This window comes from Charadrius vociferus, unplaced genomic scaffold (genome assembly GCF_000708025.1).
Source record: "Charadrius vociferus isolate BGI_N301 unplaced genomic scaffold, ASM70802v2 scaffold562, whole genome shotgun sequence".
NCBI classification, from domain to species: domain Eukaryota; kingdom Metazoa; phylum Chordata; class Aves; order Charadriiformes; family Charadriidae; genus Charadrius; species Charadrius vociferus.
This window is the reverse complement of record NW_009647234.1, coordinates 670,158-682,191: the sequence shown is the minus strand read 5'-3', so window position 1 is coordinate 682,191 and position 12,034 is coordinate 670,158. Positions and strand designations below refer to the sequence as shown.

At 55.9% G+C, this 12,034-nt stretch overlaps 1 protein-coding gene across 1 annotated transcript in view; it reads left to right on the top strand.

Annotated features, from left to right (window-relative positions):
- Positions 1-11,642, top strand: part of EPHA10 (EPH receptor A10) — a 57,727-nt gene extending 46,085 nt beyond the window's left edge. The window contains exons 8-19 of the mRNA XM_009879877.1: positions 4-72; positions 2,051-2,213; positions 3,613-3,721; positions 3,953-4,008; positions 5,398-5,523; positions 7,088-7,273; positions 8,022-8,083; positions 8,204-8,407; positions 10,199-10,348; positions 10,531-10,724; positions 10,840-10,995; positions 11,528-11,642. Of these exons, the coding sequence (XP_009878179.1) occupies positions 4-72; positions 2,051-2,213; positions 3,613-3,721; positions 3,953-4,008; positions 5,398-5,523; positions 7,088-7,273; positions 8,022-8,083; positions 8,204-8,407; positions 10,199-10,348; positions 10,531-10,724; positions 10,840-10,995; positions 11,528-11,642 (1,590 nt within the window). The remainder of the gene's footprint in view (positions 1-3; positions 73-2,050; positions 2,214-3,612; positions 3,722-3,952; positions 4,009-5,397; positions 5,524-7,087; positions 7,274-8,021; positions 8,084-8,203; positions 8,408-10,198; positions 10,349-10,530; positions 10,725-10,839; positions 10,996-11,527) is intronic.
- Positions 11,643-12,034: the final 392 nt, after the last annotated feature.

Genomic DNA, 12,034 nt, shown 5'->3' with positions numbered 1-12,034 from the left:
TCCTTGTCGTGGCAGGAGCCGGGCTTCCCGACCCCCAACGGCACGGAGTACGAGGTCAAGTACTACGAGAAGGTAAGCTCTGGGGGCCGGCTCAGCGCTCGGCTGTGCCCTGGCCGACTGCGGGGTGTCCCTCGGGAGCGCGGTGCTGCGTGTGCCGCTGGTGACGGTGACGGTGACGGTCAGCCAGCTGCTGCGTGACGATTGAGCGGTGGGAGAGGGAGGGCGTGCGTGTCTGCGGACGGTGCTGGTGTGAAGATTTTGCTGGCAGCTGGAAGAGGAGTGCTTCAAATGGGGGCCAATAAGGTCTTTTCTCCTCTGACAGTGTTATGTAATCTGCTTATGCAAGTTATAGGAAATTTGGATTATTTGTAGAGTTTATGTTAATTAGTGTTTTTTTTCCCCCCATCTGTGCAGCAAGATTTCATCCAGTCCTAATGTTGACATATCCCTGGGAGAAAGAGTAAAGCTAATAATTTTCATTGATTCATCCTTTTTTTTTTTTTTTTATTTAATGCATTGGATGGCTTTTTTCAAGGACATCAGATATCTGAGGTTTGGGTGCTCGCCATTAGCCAGCTAGACAGGGACCGCTAAACCATATGGGACTTCTAAATCTGTGATGAGATGACACCTATATTCATAGCCTGCTCTCTGGGGAAGTGTTGGACCTTGTGGCCTTCACTGGTTTAGGACTGAGGGCCACCAAACCCGTGACTTCAGTGAGCTGTGAGTGGTCTTCCACACAGGAGGGGACAAAAGCAAATGCTTCTGTGACAGTCTCCTAATTTTAAAAACAGCTGCTGTATTTGACGGGTGCAGTGAGTTGAGAATTTTAGAAGAAATACTGCTGGGCAGAGAGCAGGGACAATGCTCTAAATCAAAATAAATGCAGTTTATGACACAGTTCCGCAAATTACCTTATCTGCGTGTGCTCAGGCTCGTTATGAAACTGATTACATGTCAGGCAAACTGTGCAGGTGACGTGTTGGTGCTCTGTATTTAGAAACAAGCTACCTTGAAGCTGATTCATATTAATGTGATTTTCAGCATGTGATAGATTTGAAAGGAGGAATCTGTGGGTGAGGGCGAACGCTGAAGCCCGAGACAGTAATTCCTGTGCAAATGGGCTGCAGCAACAAGATACTGAGGGTACGAGAAATGAGGAAACGTCCTGCTTGGGTGGGGAACTCTAATGATAGACTGGAATGAGGCTCTTGATGCTGACATGAAAATCAAGTTAGTTCCTAATCTTCGCTTTTAAAGACTTACTTTAACTATGGAGATTCAAGGGGAAATGCGTATCAAATGGAAAATACGTTTCCCAGCGGTGTCCCGGGCCCTGGGAGCAGCGCGATGAACGGCCGCTGCCTGCGCCAGTGCTGGGTCGCGGGGCCGGGATGCTCCCCAGGGCTGGTCCCTGGGCACAGCAAGGGTGCATCCTCAGTGCTGCTGTGGCACGGGAGAGCGGGGCCAGTGGCCCAGCGGTCCCACCGGCCGCCTGGCCGGGCAGAGCCTGCCCTGCCTTCACCGCCTCCAGCAGCGGCTGCAGGAGGGGGGCTGCCCGTCCCGCTCTCCCTTAGTGGAAGCAGAGGGATCTGTAGGTCGCTGGGCAAGTGAATAAAATCCCAGGGCACAGGACTGTTGGCGAACCCACCTGCCGGCTCTGCTTACTCAGCACGTGCTAATACACGCGTATTTGCGCCAGTGCTCGAGCGGTGGCAGTGGGAAGGGGCCGGACGGTGCCAGCGGCAGCGGGGGGCAGGCGGGCAGGAGAGGGGCCGTGCGGGACGGCACAGCCGCTCCCCACTTCCTCATCCTCCGCCTGTATTCATAGCACGTCATCAGGCTCCATCTGCCACTTCACGTGACCTTTCTGTGTAATTTCTATTAATGAGACATCTAGTAAACGTATTCTTTCTGGTGAAGGTTTTATGTCTAGGTGGACTGTCCTGATGGGCCCCGGAGGGGAGGCGCAGGTACAGCTGTGCTGTGCTGCTCCGTGGCGCAGCTGCCAGTCTGGCTAGATCCCGGGTATCTCATTATTTCACAGGATCAGAGAGATCAAAGTTACTCAACTGTGAAAACCACATCAACGGCCGTGACGGTGAATAACCTGAAGCCTGGAACCCTCTATATTTTCCAAATCCGAACATCCTCCTCACCGGACTACGGAAACTACAGCCCTAGTATTGAAGTGGAGACGCTGGCGGAGCGTAAGTGTTGGCAAAGCTCGTCGTCTCTTACACACCTGCAAGCGTGGAGCTCAGCTGAGTCGTGGGGACGCTGCTGCTCGCTGCTGCTGCCCCAGATGCTCTTAGTTTCGTGGAGCAGCATCTGTTCCTCTGGTTCTGCTGCTCCGGGTTTAAGAGCAGGTACTTCCCAGAGTGTGCTTTTAATTGCATTTTCCTATTTGAAAATGTAAAAATTTCCTATTTTTAAGAAGGTCGCTGCTGCTGGCCCGCCAGGCCTGGGGGTGTCTGTCCTCACTCCTCTCAGTGCAGCAGCAGTGAGGGCAGCCGGTCCCTGTCTGCTCTCTCGTGCAGAGGCTGGGGACAGAGTCTCTGCTATTTGGCTGAGATTGCCCTAGAAATTGCTTAGCAGAGCCAGTGTGTGACTGCGGGGTTGTTCTGCCTTGGCGTGATGTTAGTGCTGGAACAGATCTCACCAGGTCCCCTTCGTGCGGCCGCCACGCAGGTGCTGGAAGGGAGCTGGCATCGGTCCCTGAGGGCGCGATCCTGCCTGGGTCTGCGGAGCTGTGCGGGCGCTGCGGAGACGGGGTGGCCGGTCGCGCGGGCGCAGAGGAGGCGATGCCGGCTGGGATCCAGCTGGCCTCGGGTGTGTGGCCCGGACAGGAGATGGCTGCTTACCCCCGCTGCTGTCCTGGCTCACGAGGCACTTGGCGTGTTCGCCACTTGGCTGGGTACAGTCGGCCAGCATCAGCGCTGTTTGCTGGGGCTTTTCCTTTTCACAGTCTCCATTCATAGCTATAGTTCAGAAGCATCTTATTTCACTGCCTAACAGAGAGCTTGGAGAGATGGCGCGGCTTCAGCTGAATAACCCGCCCTGGCTAGAAGTGAGAGCCCCGAGATGGCTGGCTCAGTACGGCTCTCACAGATTGTGTTTAACAGGGCTTTAAATTGCATCCGTTTGCCACACAGAAGACATTTTCAGAATGAATTGAAGCCAATAAAAATTTTATATAGAATGTAGCTTTTTAATGCCCCTGTTTGCAAAAGCAGGAAGGGAAGGGATTAATGTGATGAAGGAAAACTATTTGTAAGCTGTAAATGTTAATGTGTCCCTCCGATAAGCAGGAACCTTTCCTCAGCGCCAACACAACAGGCTCCTGGTGTGGCACCACTGGGGCTGCTCCATCCGTGCCCGCAGTGCTGCCCTGCGCCTTGGTCTGATTGCACCGCCTCGAGCTCTTAAAACGGAACCAGAATGTGAATTGTTGTGAGGGTGTTGAAAAGTAGCCTGGAACTGTGGGTGAACCACCCCACAGCCTTGCTGGAGGACGCAGGGCGGCACTGGGAGCAGTGGCCGGGGCTGCCCCATGCCGTGGTCTCCCCCCGGGGCATGTTGCTGACCTGCTTGGCTTCCATCCCGCAGTGACGGTGGCCTCCAGCGAGCAGAACCCTGTCCTCATCATCGCGGTGGTGGCCATCGCGGGGCTGACGGTGCTGGTGTCCATGGTGATCGGCGTGATGGTCTGGAGGAGGTGAGCGGAGCTGCGGCTGAGCTGGGGCACAGGCTGGGGAGGTGTGGGGCTGGGGCAGGGGCAGTCCCGCAGGAGGGGCTCTGGGGAGCGCGTGGGAGATGGGCTGAGCCGCCTGCTGCCGCCTCGTGCCGTGGGGCCACACTCCGGTCCCGAGCGCTGCCGCTTGAGGCTTTTATAGCCAGCGAGAGACCGCTGCCCAGGTAACGGTGTGCATCTTCATTCTCGTTGCAGACAGTGTGGGTACAGCAAAGCCAGCCAGGACGGGGACGAGGAGCTGTACTTCCATTGTAAGTGACGCCTGGCCACTGCGGCCGGTATGACCGTGTGGGGATCCCTGTATTTATTGCTCCCCATACAGCAGCCCCGAGTCCTTGCTTTTGAAGTGTTGTCATCCCACGTTATCCCAGAGCAGGGGCTCGGCACAGCGTGGCTCTCCAGGGACGACGTGCTCGGCGGCTTTGTCAGCCAGTGTCCGTCCTTCCTGCGCACAGGTCACTGCCGCGCCGAAGGAAAGGGGGATGCTCTCAGCTTTCCACGGGGCATATGAGTTATTCCGTCAGCTTTACACAAACGACTGCATGAGAATACAGCTTTGTTTTCTGGGGCTACTCTTGATTAGCGAGCAGTAATAATTTTACAGACAACCGTTGTCAAAGGAAATTCAGATGTCAGGATTGACGAGTTTATTTGATTCCTGGCATATGCCTGTGAAGCGCACACATGCTCTCCTGCTCCCCGAAGCGTTTCAGAAGCAGCAGAGCCTGCGTGCTTCTCAGCTGCAGCTTGGCCGTTTCACCTGCCTTTGAAGGGCCTCGCGCTTCTGAGCTGCCCGTGGGAGTTCGCCGAAGGTTGTCTGTGCGGGGAGCGCAGCAGCCGCCCGCTCTGGGGAAGGCAAATGGAGCCGAGGTGGAAGGGAATCCTGGCGTGGTGTCACCCCTCCCTGGAGCAGTCTGGCTCTGCCATTTGCCATGCGCTGGTCCTGGACGGGCCAAGCAGCTCGTGCAAAGCATCTGTCATCCTCTTTGCCGTGCCCAGGGAGAGGAGGAGACGCGGCAGCGCTCTAGTAGGGGCCCAGCGAGCGGCAGAGCTGATGTGCTTCAGCCATTGTTTTGGCTGTTTGTTTTCAGGAGATGTGAATTGGGGTTTTGAGGAAGCCTCAGCGAGCGGGCGGCTGTGTCCCCTCCGGAGCTTTGCAGCCCCGTTCCGCACGGCTCTCCCGGACGTGCTCGCCCTGCAGCAGATGGTAGCTGCCTGTGGGAGGTATTTTGCTGCCCATGCTGCTAATCGAGGGGACCTGGAACATGGCTGTTGTTCGTGATTAAAATTGTCTCTCCTAGAGGTCTTGGGAACGGAGATGATTGGGGTACTCGAGGATTAGCGCGGGAGGCAGACAGGCCCGGTCCTGGTGGGAGCTGCACTGGAGTGAAGGAGTTGCTTTCCTTTGACCCGGAGGTTGTGGCAGTGGAGCAGAGCGATTAGGTTCTTTAAATCCCACAAGAAATTTCCTAGCGACCTAAAAACTGAGTCTTTTGCTTTGCATATAAAAAGGTGACAAGGTAGTCCTGCTGGCACACCTGAAGATGGATAACCTGTGAGAGCGCTCCCCGGGGCAGGCGGGCAGGAGCTCTGCCGAGCCTTCCTCTCACGCTCTTTGTGCCTTTCCTGCTTCCCTGCAGTTAAAGTACCGACCAGGAGGACGTACATCGACCCTGACACTTGTGAAGACCCCATGCAGGCCGTGCACCTCTTTGCCAAAGAGCTGGATAACGCTAGCATTAAAATTGAGAGGATCATCGGGACAGGCAAGTTCCTCCTCGCCGGCCCCTCTGCGGTGGGCAGTGGGGCGGTGGCCGTGCCGTGGGCTGTGCTTGTGCCCAGCCGGAGCGCTCTCCTCTCGCCCCCGCACGGGGCCACGGTGATGCCCTGAGGTTGCTGCTGCGGTCCTGCCCGAGCTGCGGTGCCGCGGGCGCGTGCCGGCTCTCCCACCGCTGCCCGCGGTCTCTGCCTGCCTCACCGGCATCTCCCAAGGCAGCTCCTCTCCCGCTGGCACCCTCAGCGCCGCGGACCTTTGCTCTTGCTCTTCCCTCGGGGAAGAGCACATCCTTGTGGTGGGGAGATGGGAGCGGGGCTGGAGAGTATTTTGTTCGGGAGCTTGATTTTGCATTCCCATTTGTTTTTCTGAGGCACTAAGTACTGCCAACCGAGGGAGGCGCGGACCAGAAAGCATCAGCAATTATCTGCATCTGGGCAGTCTGACAGCAGCATGAGAACTATTTATAAATATGTGAACTTAATGATTTATTGATTTTCATCAACTTCACTGCCTAAAACTTAAAAGCAAATTAAAATCCCCTCACTGGGCCCTAGAGCCTTAATCGCTAATGTGCGCCAGAACATGGGAAACACGATTATTCTTTGTCGTTTCTTTTCCTAAAGATAAATTCAGCTGCAGAAAAAGAAGGGGTGGAGGAGGGGAAGAGGGAAGGGCTTGCCCACCAGCTTAAAGGACAGTGTTGAAGGGAAGAGGACACTGAGGAGAAGAGGAGGTTACCTTTGTAGCTGCCGAGTGGACCATCTGAGACTAATCCCACATTCCTTTCAGAAGCACATTGGTGTTTGAAAAATCAAGAAAAATTAGTCACGAATACATTTAAATATAAGGAATTTGGGAGTGCATTCGTCTTACTGCTGACCTAACAAGAACCTGGCTTTTAAATAATTAAAGCTTTTCATAGCTACACATTTTTTGCTGTAAAGCCAATATTGGCCTTTTATGTTATGAATTTGGTAGTTCCTCTTGTGAAGTGCGTGGCTGTGCGGAGCGGGATGCTCTACCTCAAAGGCTGCAGGAACCCTCTGGCCGTGCCGCGCTCCACGAGAAGCGGACCCTGCGTGTGCTGAGCTGGAAGCAGAACGGGCCAGGCCCTGGGAGCATGGACCCGGTGGCTGGGGGTTAATCTTCTTTTTGTGAGAAAAAGTGCAATATGCACTTGAGCAGTGTGGAGAGAGTGGCTTAGAGGTGTAGGAAGAGGAAAAGAAATTCCATTGCAGTGTCACACGTTTTAGTGTCACATGCCGATGATAAATTTGTGCGAAGGGTTGTGTGTTCAGCCAAGGTGGGGGAAGATGGTGGAACAGACTCTGTGGGGAAACTTGCAGCCACAGAGCTCCGCGTGTTTCTGAGTTTATGGATTGGCAAATGCTCTGATTAACAATTTGCTTGTCTGCACAGCAAAGACGCATCACTCGTTCTACAGGAATGCACTCTATGGTCCCAAAGCAAAGAAAATATCCCCTAGAGGGAAGCTGCGAGGGGTGTCCTGCTGTGGCCGCGGGTGCTGTTTAACTCATCTCTCTGCCACGCAGGAGAGTTTGGAGAGATCTGCCGGGGATGCCTGAAGCTGCCCAGCAAGCGCGAGCTGCCGGTGGCCATCCAGACCCTGCGGGCAGGGTGCTCGGAGAAGCAGCAGCGCTCCTTCCTGGCGGAGGCGTGCACCATGGGCCAGTTTGATCACTCCAACGTCATCCGCCTGGAGGGAGTCATCACCAGAGGTAGGGGGGTCCCGGGCCGTGCCCGCGCACGGTGGAGGGTGGCTCCTGCGCAGGCAGCGTGCTTAAGCTGTTGCTTTGGAGCGATGACCTGGTGCTGGAGGTGCAATGCTGTTGCTCTCTGGAAATCGGGTGTTTCCTCATGTGTTAGTTACTTTAGCATTCTGATGATTAATAAAATGCTTACAGCTAGACTAATGAGCCCAGGTAGTAGGACTGGCTTAGCAGCAAAACTGCACTCTTAATAAAAGCAAATTGAAGTGAGGTTCTGTCAGTAAAACAGATGACTCTGACTGCTCCCGGCTCTCATGGGAGTGCGTGCACTGAACTAGTCTGCGGATGCTGTACTTAAATGGATATTCATGTAAATCCAAAGAAACGTGAGCACGCGTGCTGATTGTAACTAGCTGTTTTATTAGGTAAGGAGGCAGTTCTGTCCTGAGTCTTGGGCTGAGCTGTTGATTTTGCTTTCACCGAGTAGTGTCGTCCTCCCTTGTGTTGTGGTTCAGTGTCCTGATAAAAGGAGCATCTGATATTGGGATCCGGTGGGTTCCCAGCTGGGAACCACAGGAAAGCCTCGGACCCGCTGCTCATTGCAAACTGTCTGAGATGAGTCCTCGTCTCCCTTAATAGCCAGGCAGTGCGGGCTGACCGCGCTGGAGGTTAGCGCCTGGATTTCTCACACCTGCGGTGTTACAACTGCCCGAGCAACGGGCAGGACTCACGCAGTGCTCCTTGTCTGTCCGTGCAGGGAGCACCATGATGATAGTGATGGAGTACATGGGGAACGGTGTGCTGGACTCTTTTCTCAGGGTGAGTGCTGGGGGAGCCGGTGGTAACTGCTGGGGTCTGCCACACGCTCGGGCTCTGCTGGCGGTGCCCCCTTGAACGGGGCATTGCTCACCTTTGGCTTTTCCTCCTGTTTTTCTGCAGAAACATGAGGGACAGTTCACGGCCACCCAGCTGGTTTGCATGCTGCAGGGGATCGCCTCTGGCATGAAGTACCTGGCAGAGATGGGTTACATACATAAAAGCCTTGCTGCCCACAAAGTCCTCGTGAACAGCAGCCTGGCTTGCAAAATAACTGGTTTCAGACGGCCACAAGAAGATAAGATGGAGACCATCTTCTCCACCATGGTAAGCTGCGTGTCCGAATTCTGTTGTCAACATTCCCTGAAAGCAAAACGCTGACAGAGCAGCTACAAAGCCTCGGCAGAGGTGGATCTCCCTGTCTGCGGTGCGCGGCCGTGGCCCAGAGCGCTTGGCCGGGGCTTGGCGTCACTGGAGAGGTTTGCAGCCCTCTCTGAATGCCGAATAAAGATCGACTCCAAAGGCAGCCAGCTTCCGCAGGTGGAGTTAATAAGACACATAGCAATCTTACTCCAGAACCAGTATTTTTGCTAGGCTCCCGTTTCCTTCCTCATTTGTGAGTGCGGGCTCTGCCTCTTAGCTTCTTTCTCAGCTAGAAATCAAATGCGTTTCGCAGGGGACTGCGCAGGAGCCGTCCGGCACCGCTCTCTCAGCTGCGGCACTGCCGCGTGTCTGCGCAGACTGGCAGGGGGGCGGCGAGGGGCTGAGGCAGCTCTGGCAGCCTCGGGGCTCCTCATGTCTGTTTTATAATTTGTAATGAAATTCATGGTTTTCGATTAAGAATTTAAGTCCTGCTTGATTCACACGCACGCCACGTCAGCTCTGCTAGCCAGCGCGTCCCCTGCGTGCCTGCACGTGCGTGGCGAAGCGGCCTGGGAGCCCCTGGGTGTGGAGCGGGGGGCTGCCTCCGCACACCCTGTGCGGCCCCGCAGCCCCTCGCTGGAGCCGGCTCTCCCTCCCCGCTTCCTTCACTTCAGGGTGCATCAGTGCATTTTTGACTGCAGAACAGTAAGATGTATTTCGTTTGGTACGCTGCAGCCGCCCCGTATCAGCTGGGGCTGTTAGTCCATCACATTAACTGGGCGTTAATATCTTAAAGAGCGTTGGTTCCTCGATGAAGTGAGGACGTATTGTTTGCAGGGAGCAGGGGGCAGCGCCAGGGTGGCCACAGCTGATGTGCGCTCCCCGCGGGGACGCGGTGCCTGTGTCCCGGTGCAGGGAATGGCCGTCCCCGGGGAAGAGGCCGTTTGCAGGGTTTGGCCCACCCTCTGCCGGGAGCTGCAGTCGTGTGCCAGCTCTGAGCCGGCGGGTGGCAGAAAGAGTCCTGGAAAACTTCTTCAGCCATTATCACCCTGTAGGGAGGCTCGCTCGGTGTGCTCCGCAGGGAGAGCACCACCGACCTAAAGAGTCCCCAGCAAAGCGTGACCTCGCTGGATGCGGCAAGCCTCACCTACGGAGCCATGGCTCAACTGTGGCTGTGGCACTGCAAAGCTCTCGAGCAGAGTTGCCCTGCTCCGTTCCACCAGGCACGGAGCAGCCCGCTGAGCGAGGGGGATGGAGAGCCCGGCAGGAGCCTTGGCTTCTCCCACCGCGGTGCAGCAGGGCTGCGACTTTGGGGTCGAGATCTCCCTGCTGTTAATTGCAATTAGCTGCAGTGCCTGTCACCCGCTTCCCCTGGTGCATCCAGAGGGCTCTGCAGGTGCCGAGATGGGAGTTGCGAACTCCAGGAGAGCAAGCCGGGGTGGAGGGACTGTGTGTTTGCGCAGCTCTGAAATGGCTTTCATTAAATATTAATGTATAAAATGCCATCAGCTCTTCCCAGAGACATTCTCTTCTCCCATTAATATTTCAGGACTCTCACTCATGTAGCATACGGTTGCGTGGCCATTTTAAAACAAATTGAGGCAGAAGTTTTCTCATAGTACTAAACCTGCACATGGCACACGGGCTCGCTTGGTGTCCACCCTGCGATGCCAGGCAGGACATGACAAATGGCCACCCGGGAATAGCGTGCAACGGCTGTGCGAGCACATCTCTTCTCCCTTTCTGCCCGTCCAGTGTGGGAAGAGCCTGGTGCTGTGGTCGGCCCCCGAAGCCATCCAGTACCACCACTTCAGTCCGGCCAGTGATGTGTGGAGCTTCGGCATCGTCATGTGGGAAGTCATGTCCTACGGCGAGAGACCCTACTGGGACATGTCCAACCAGGATGTGAGTCACTGGTAGACGACGATGTTGCCGTTGCTAACAGTGTGCAGGTGGCTCTGTGGTGCACGGAGGAGCTGCTGCTGCTCCCCCGGTGGGGTGTGAGGAGGGCGGCTTGTCCTGGGGGGTTGCCTGTGGTCTGCTTCGCAGCGCCTGACCCTGTCCCCTCACCTCCTCTGCTGCTGCAGGTGATGAAGGCCGTGGAGGATGGGTTCCGCCTGCCCGCCCCGGTGAACTGCCAGCCGCCCCTCCACCAGCTCATGCTCGACTGCTGGCAGAAGGACCGCAGCCAGAGACCCAAGTTCTCGCACATACACAACATCCTGAGCAAGATGGTGCAGAGCCAGGAGCCCCCAAAGTGCCCCAGCTCCACGTGCACCAGGTGACCTCCCTCTTGCTTTGCTGCCTGTTGTTCTGCTTTCCCCACCGGTTCCCACCTCAGGCGTGCTGTGCCCTGCTCCCTCCTCACCACCCCGTTTTGTTGGCAGGTCCCACAGCACCTCCATCCCCCTCACCGAGCGTACCTTCTCAGCCTTCCCGTCTTTCAGCTCTGTAGGCGAGTGGCTGGACGCAATAGAAATGGGCAGGTACAAAGACAACTTCACCGCTGCGGGCTACTGCTACCTGGAGTCGGTGGCCAGGATGACAGCCCAGTGAGTGAACCGATTTCCCGGCTATAACCCCGTGTCGCTGGGTGCAGCATGCGTGAGCTCTGCTTGGCAGTTAGTCAGGTGTCACTAAACAGGGGGACAGATCTTCTCAAACGTGTCTGTAAGAGCTCCCTGGCGTGGGTTGGGCTGTGTGGGTTGTGCGTTTCAGTTGATGATTTTTGAAGATGAGATTTAAACCTGAAGTTTGTGACTTTAACCTCTTGTTTCTGACAAGGGTAGTGTCGCCTGTCCCTTCCAGAAAGCAGAGTCAAGTCTAACGTGAATTAGTGGTAACCCGGTACGCAGACAGCACAGGGCGGCCGCCGTCTCACACCGGGCGGGTGTCACCCCTGGGTTGCCGGTCAGGGTCCGTGTTGCTTTGGCTGGGACGACAGATTGGGCATTTCTTACTCTGGCAGGTCCACAGGAGGCTGATAGTCTGAAACCTGCACTGCCCTGGCCTGGGAGCCATTGGTGTCGGGGCACGGTGTGGTCAGGCTGGGTTTTCGTGGCTGACACGGGGCTCGTTTTGCAGAGATGTCCTCAGCCTGGGGATCACGCTGGCGGAGCACCAGAAGACCATCCTGAGCGGGATCCAGACTCTCCGGGCCCAGGTGATCCAAATGCATGGCCGAGGCGTGCAGGTGTGACGCAGCCCCCCGCAGAGGTGCGGAGCACTGACCCGGCGCCCCGGGGAGGAGGCAGCCAGCTGGCCCAAAACCGGACCAAATCTCTGAAACTTCGCGGTTTCGGGTGGGATGTAGGCATGAATCACTGGGCTGCTGCCAAACAAGTCGTTCCACGTGGCAAGAGAGCAGGGCGTCCCGTCCCCTGTGCCGGGGAAGCCAAGGATTCCTGGGACGTGTGTGGTGTGCCTGGGTGGATGTGGCTCTCCCTAGCACTGTTTTGTAAGATGATTCAAACTGTAATGATGCCATTTCATATGGTAATTAGGTTAACAGGGTGGATGGACATTTGTGCACTGTCTTAATCCAGAGCTGACAGCATTTTTGTATCTAGCATCCTACTGGTGAAATCCATG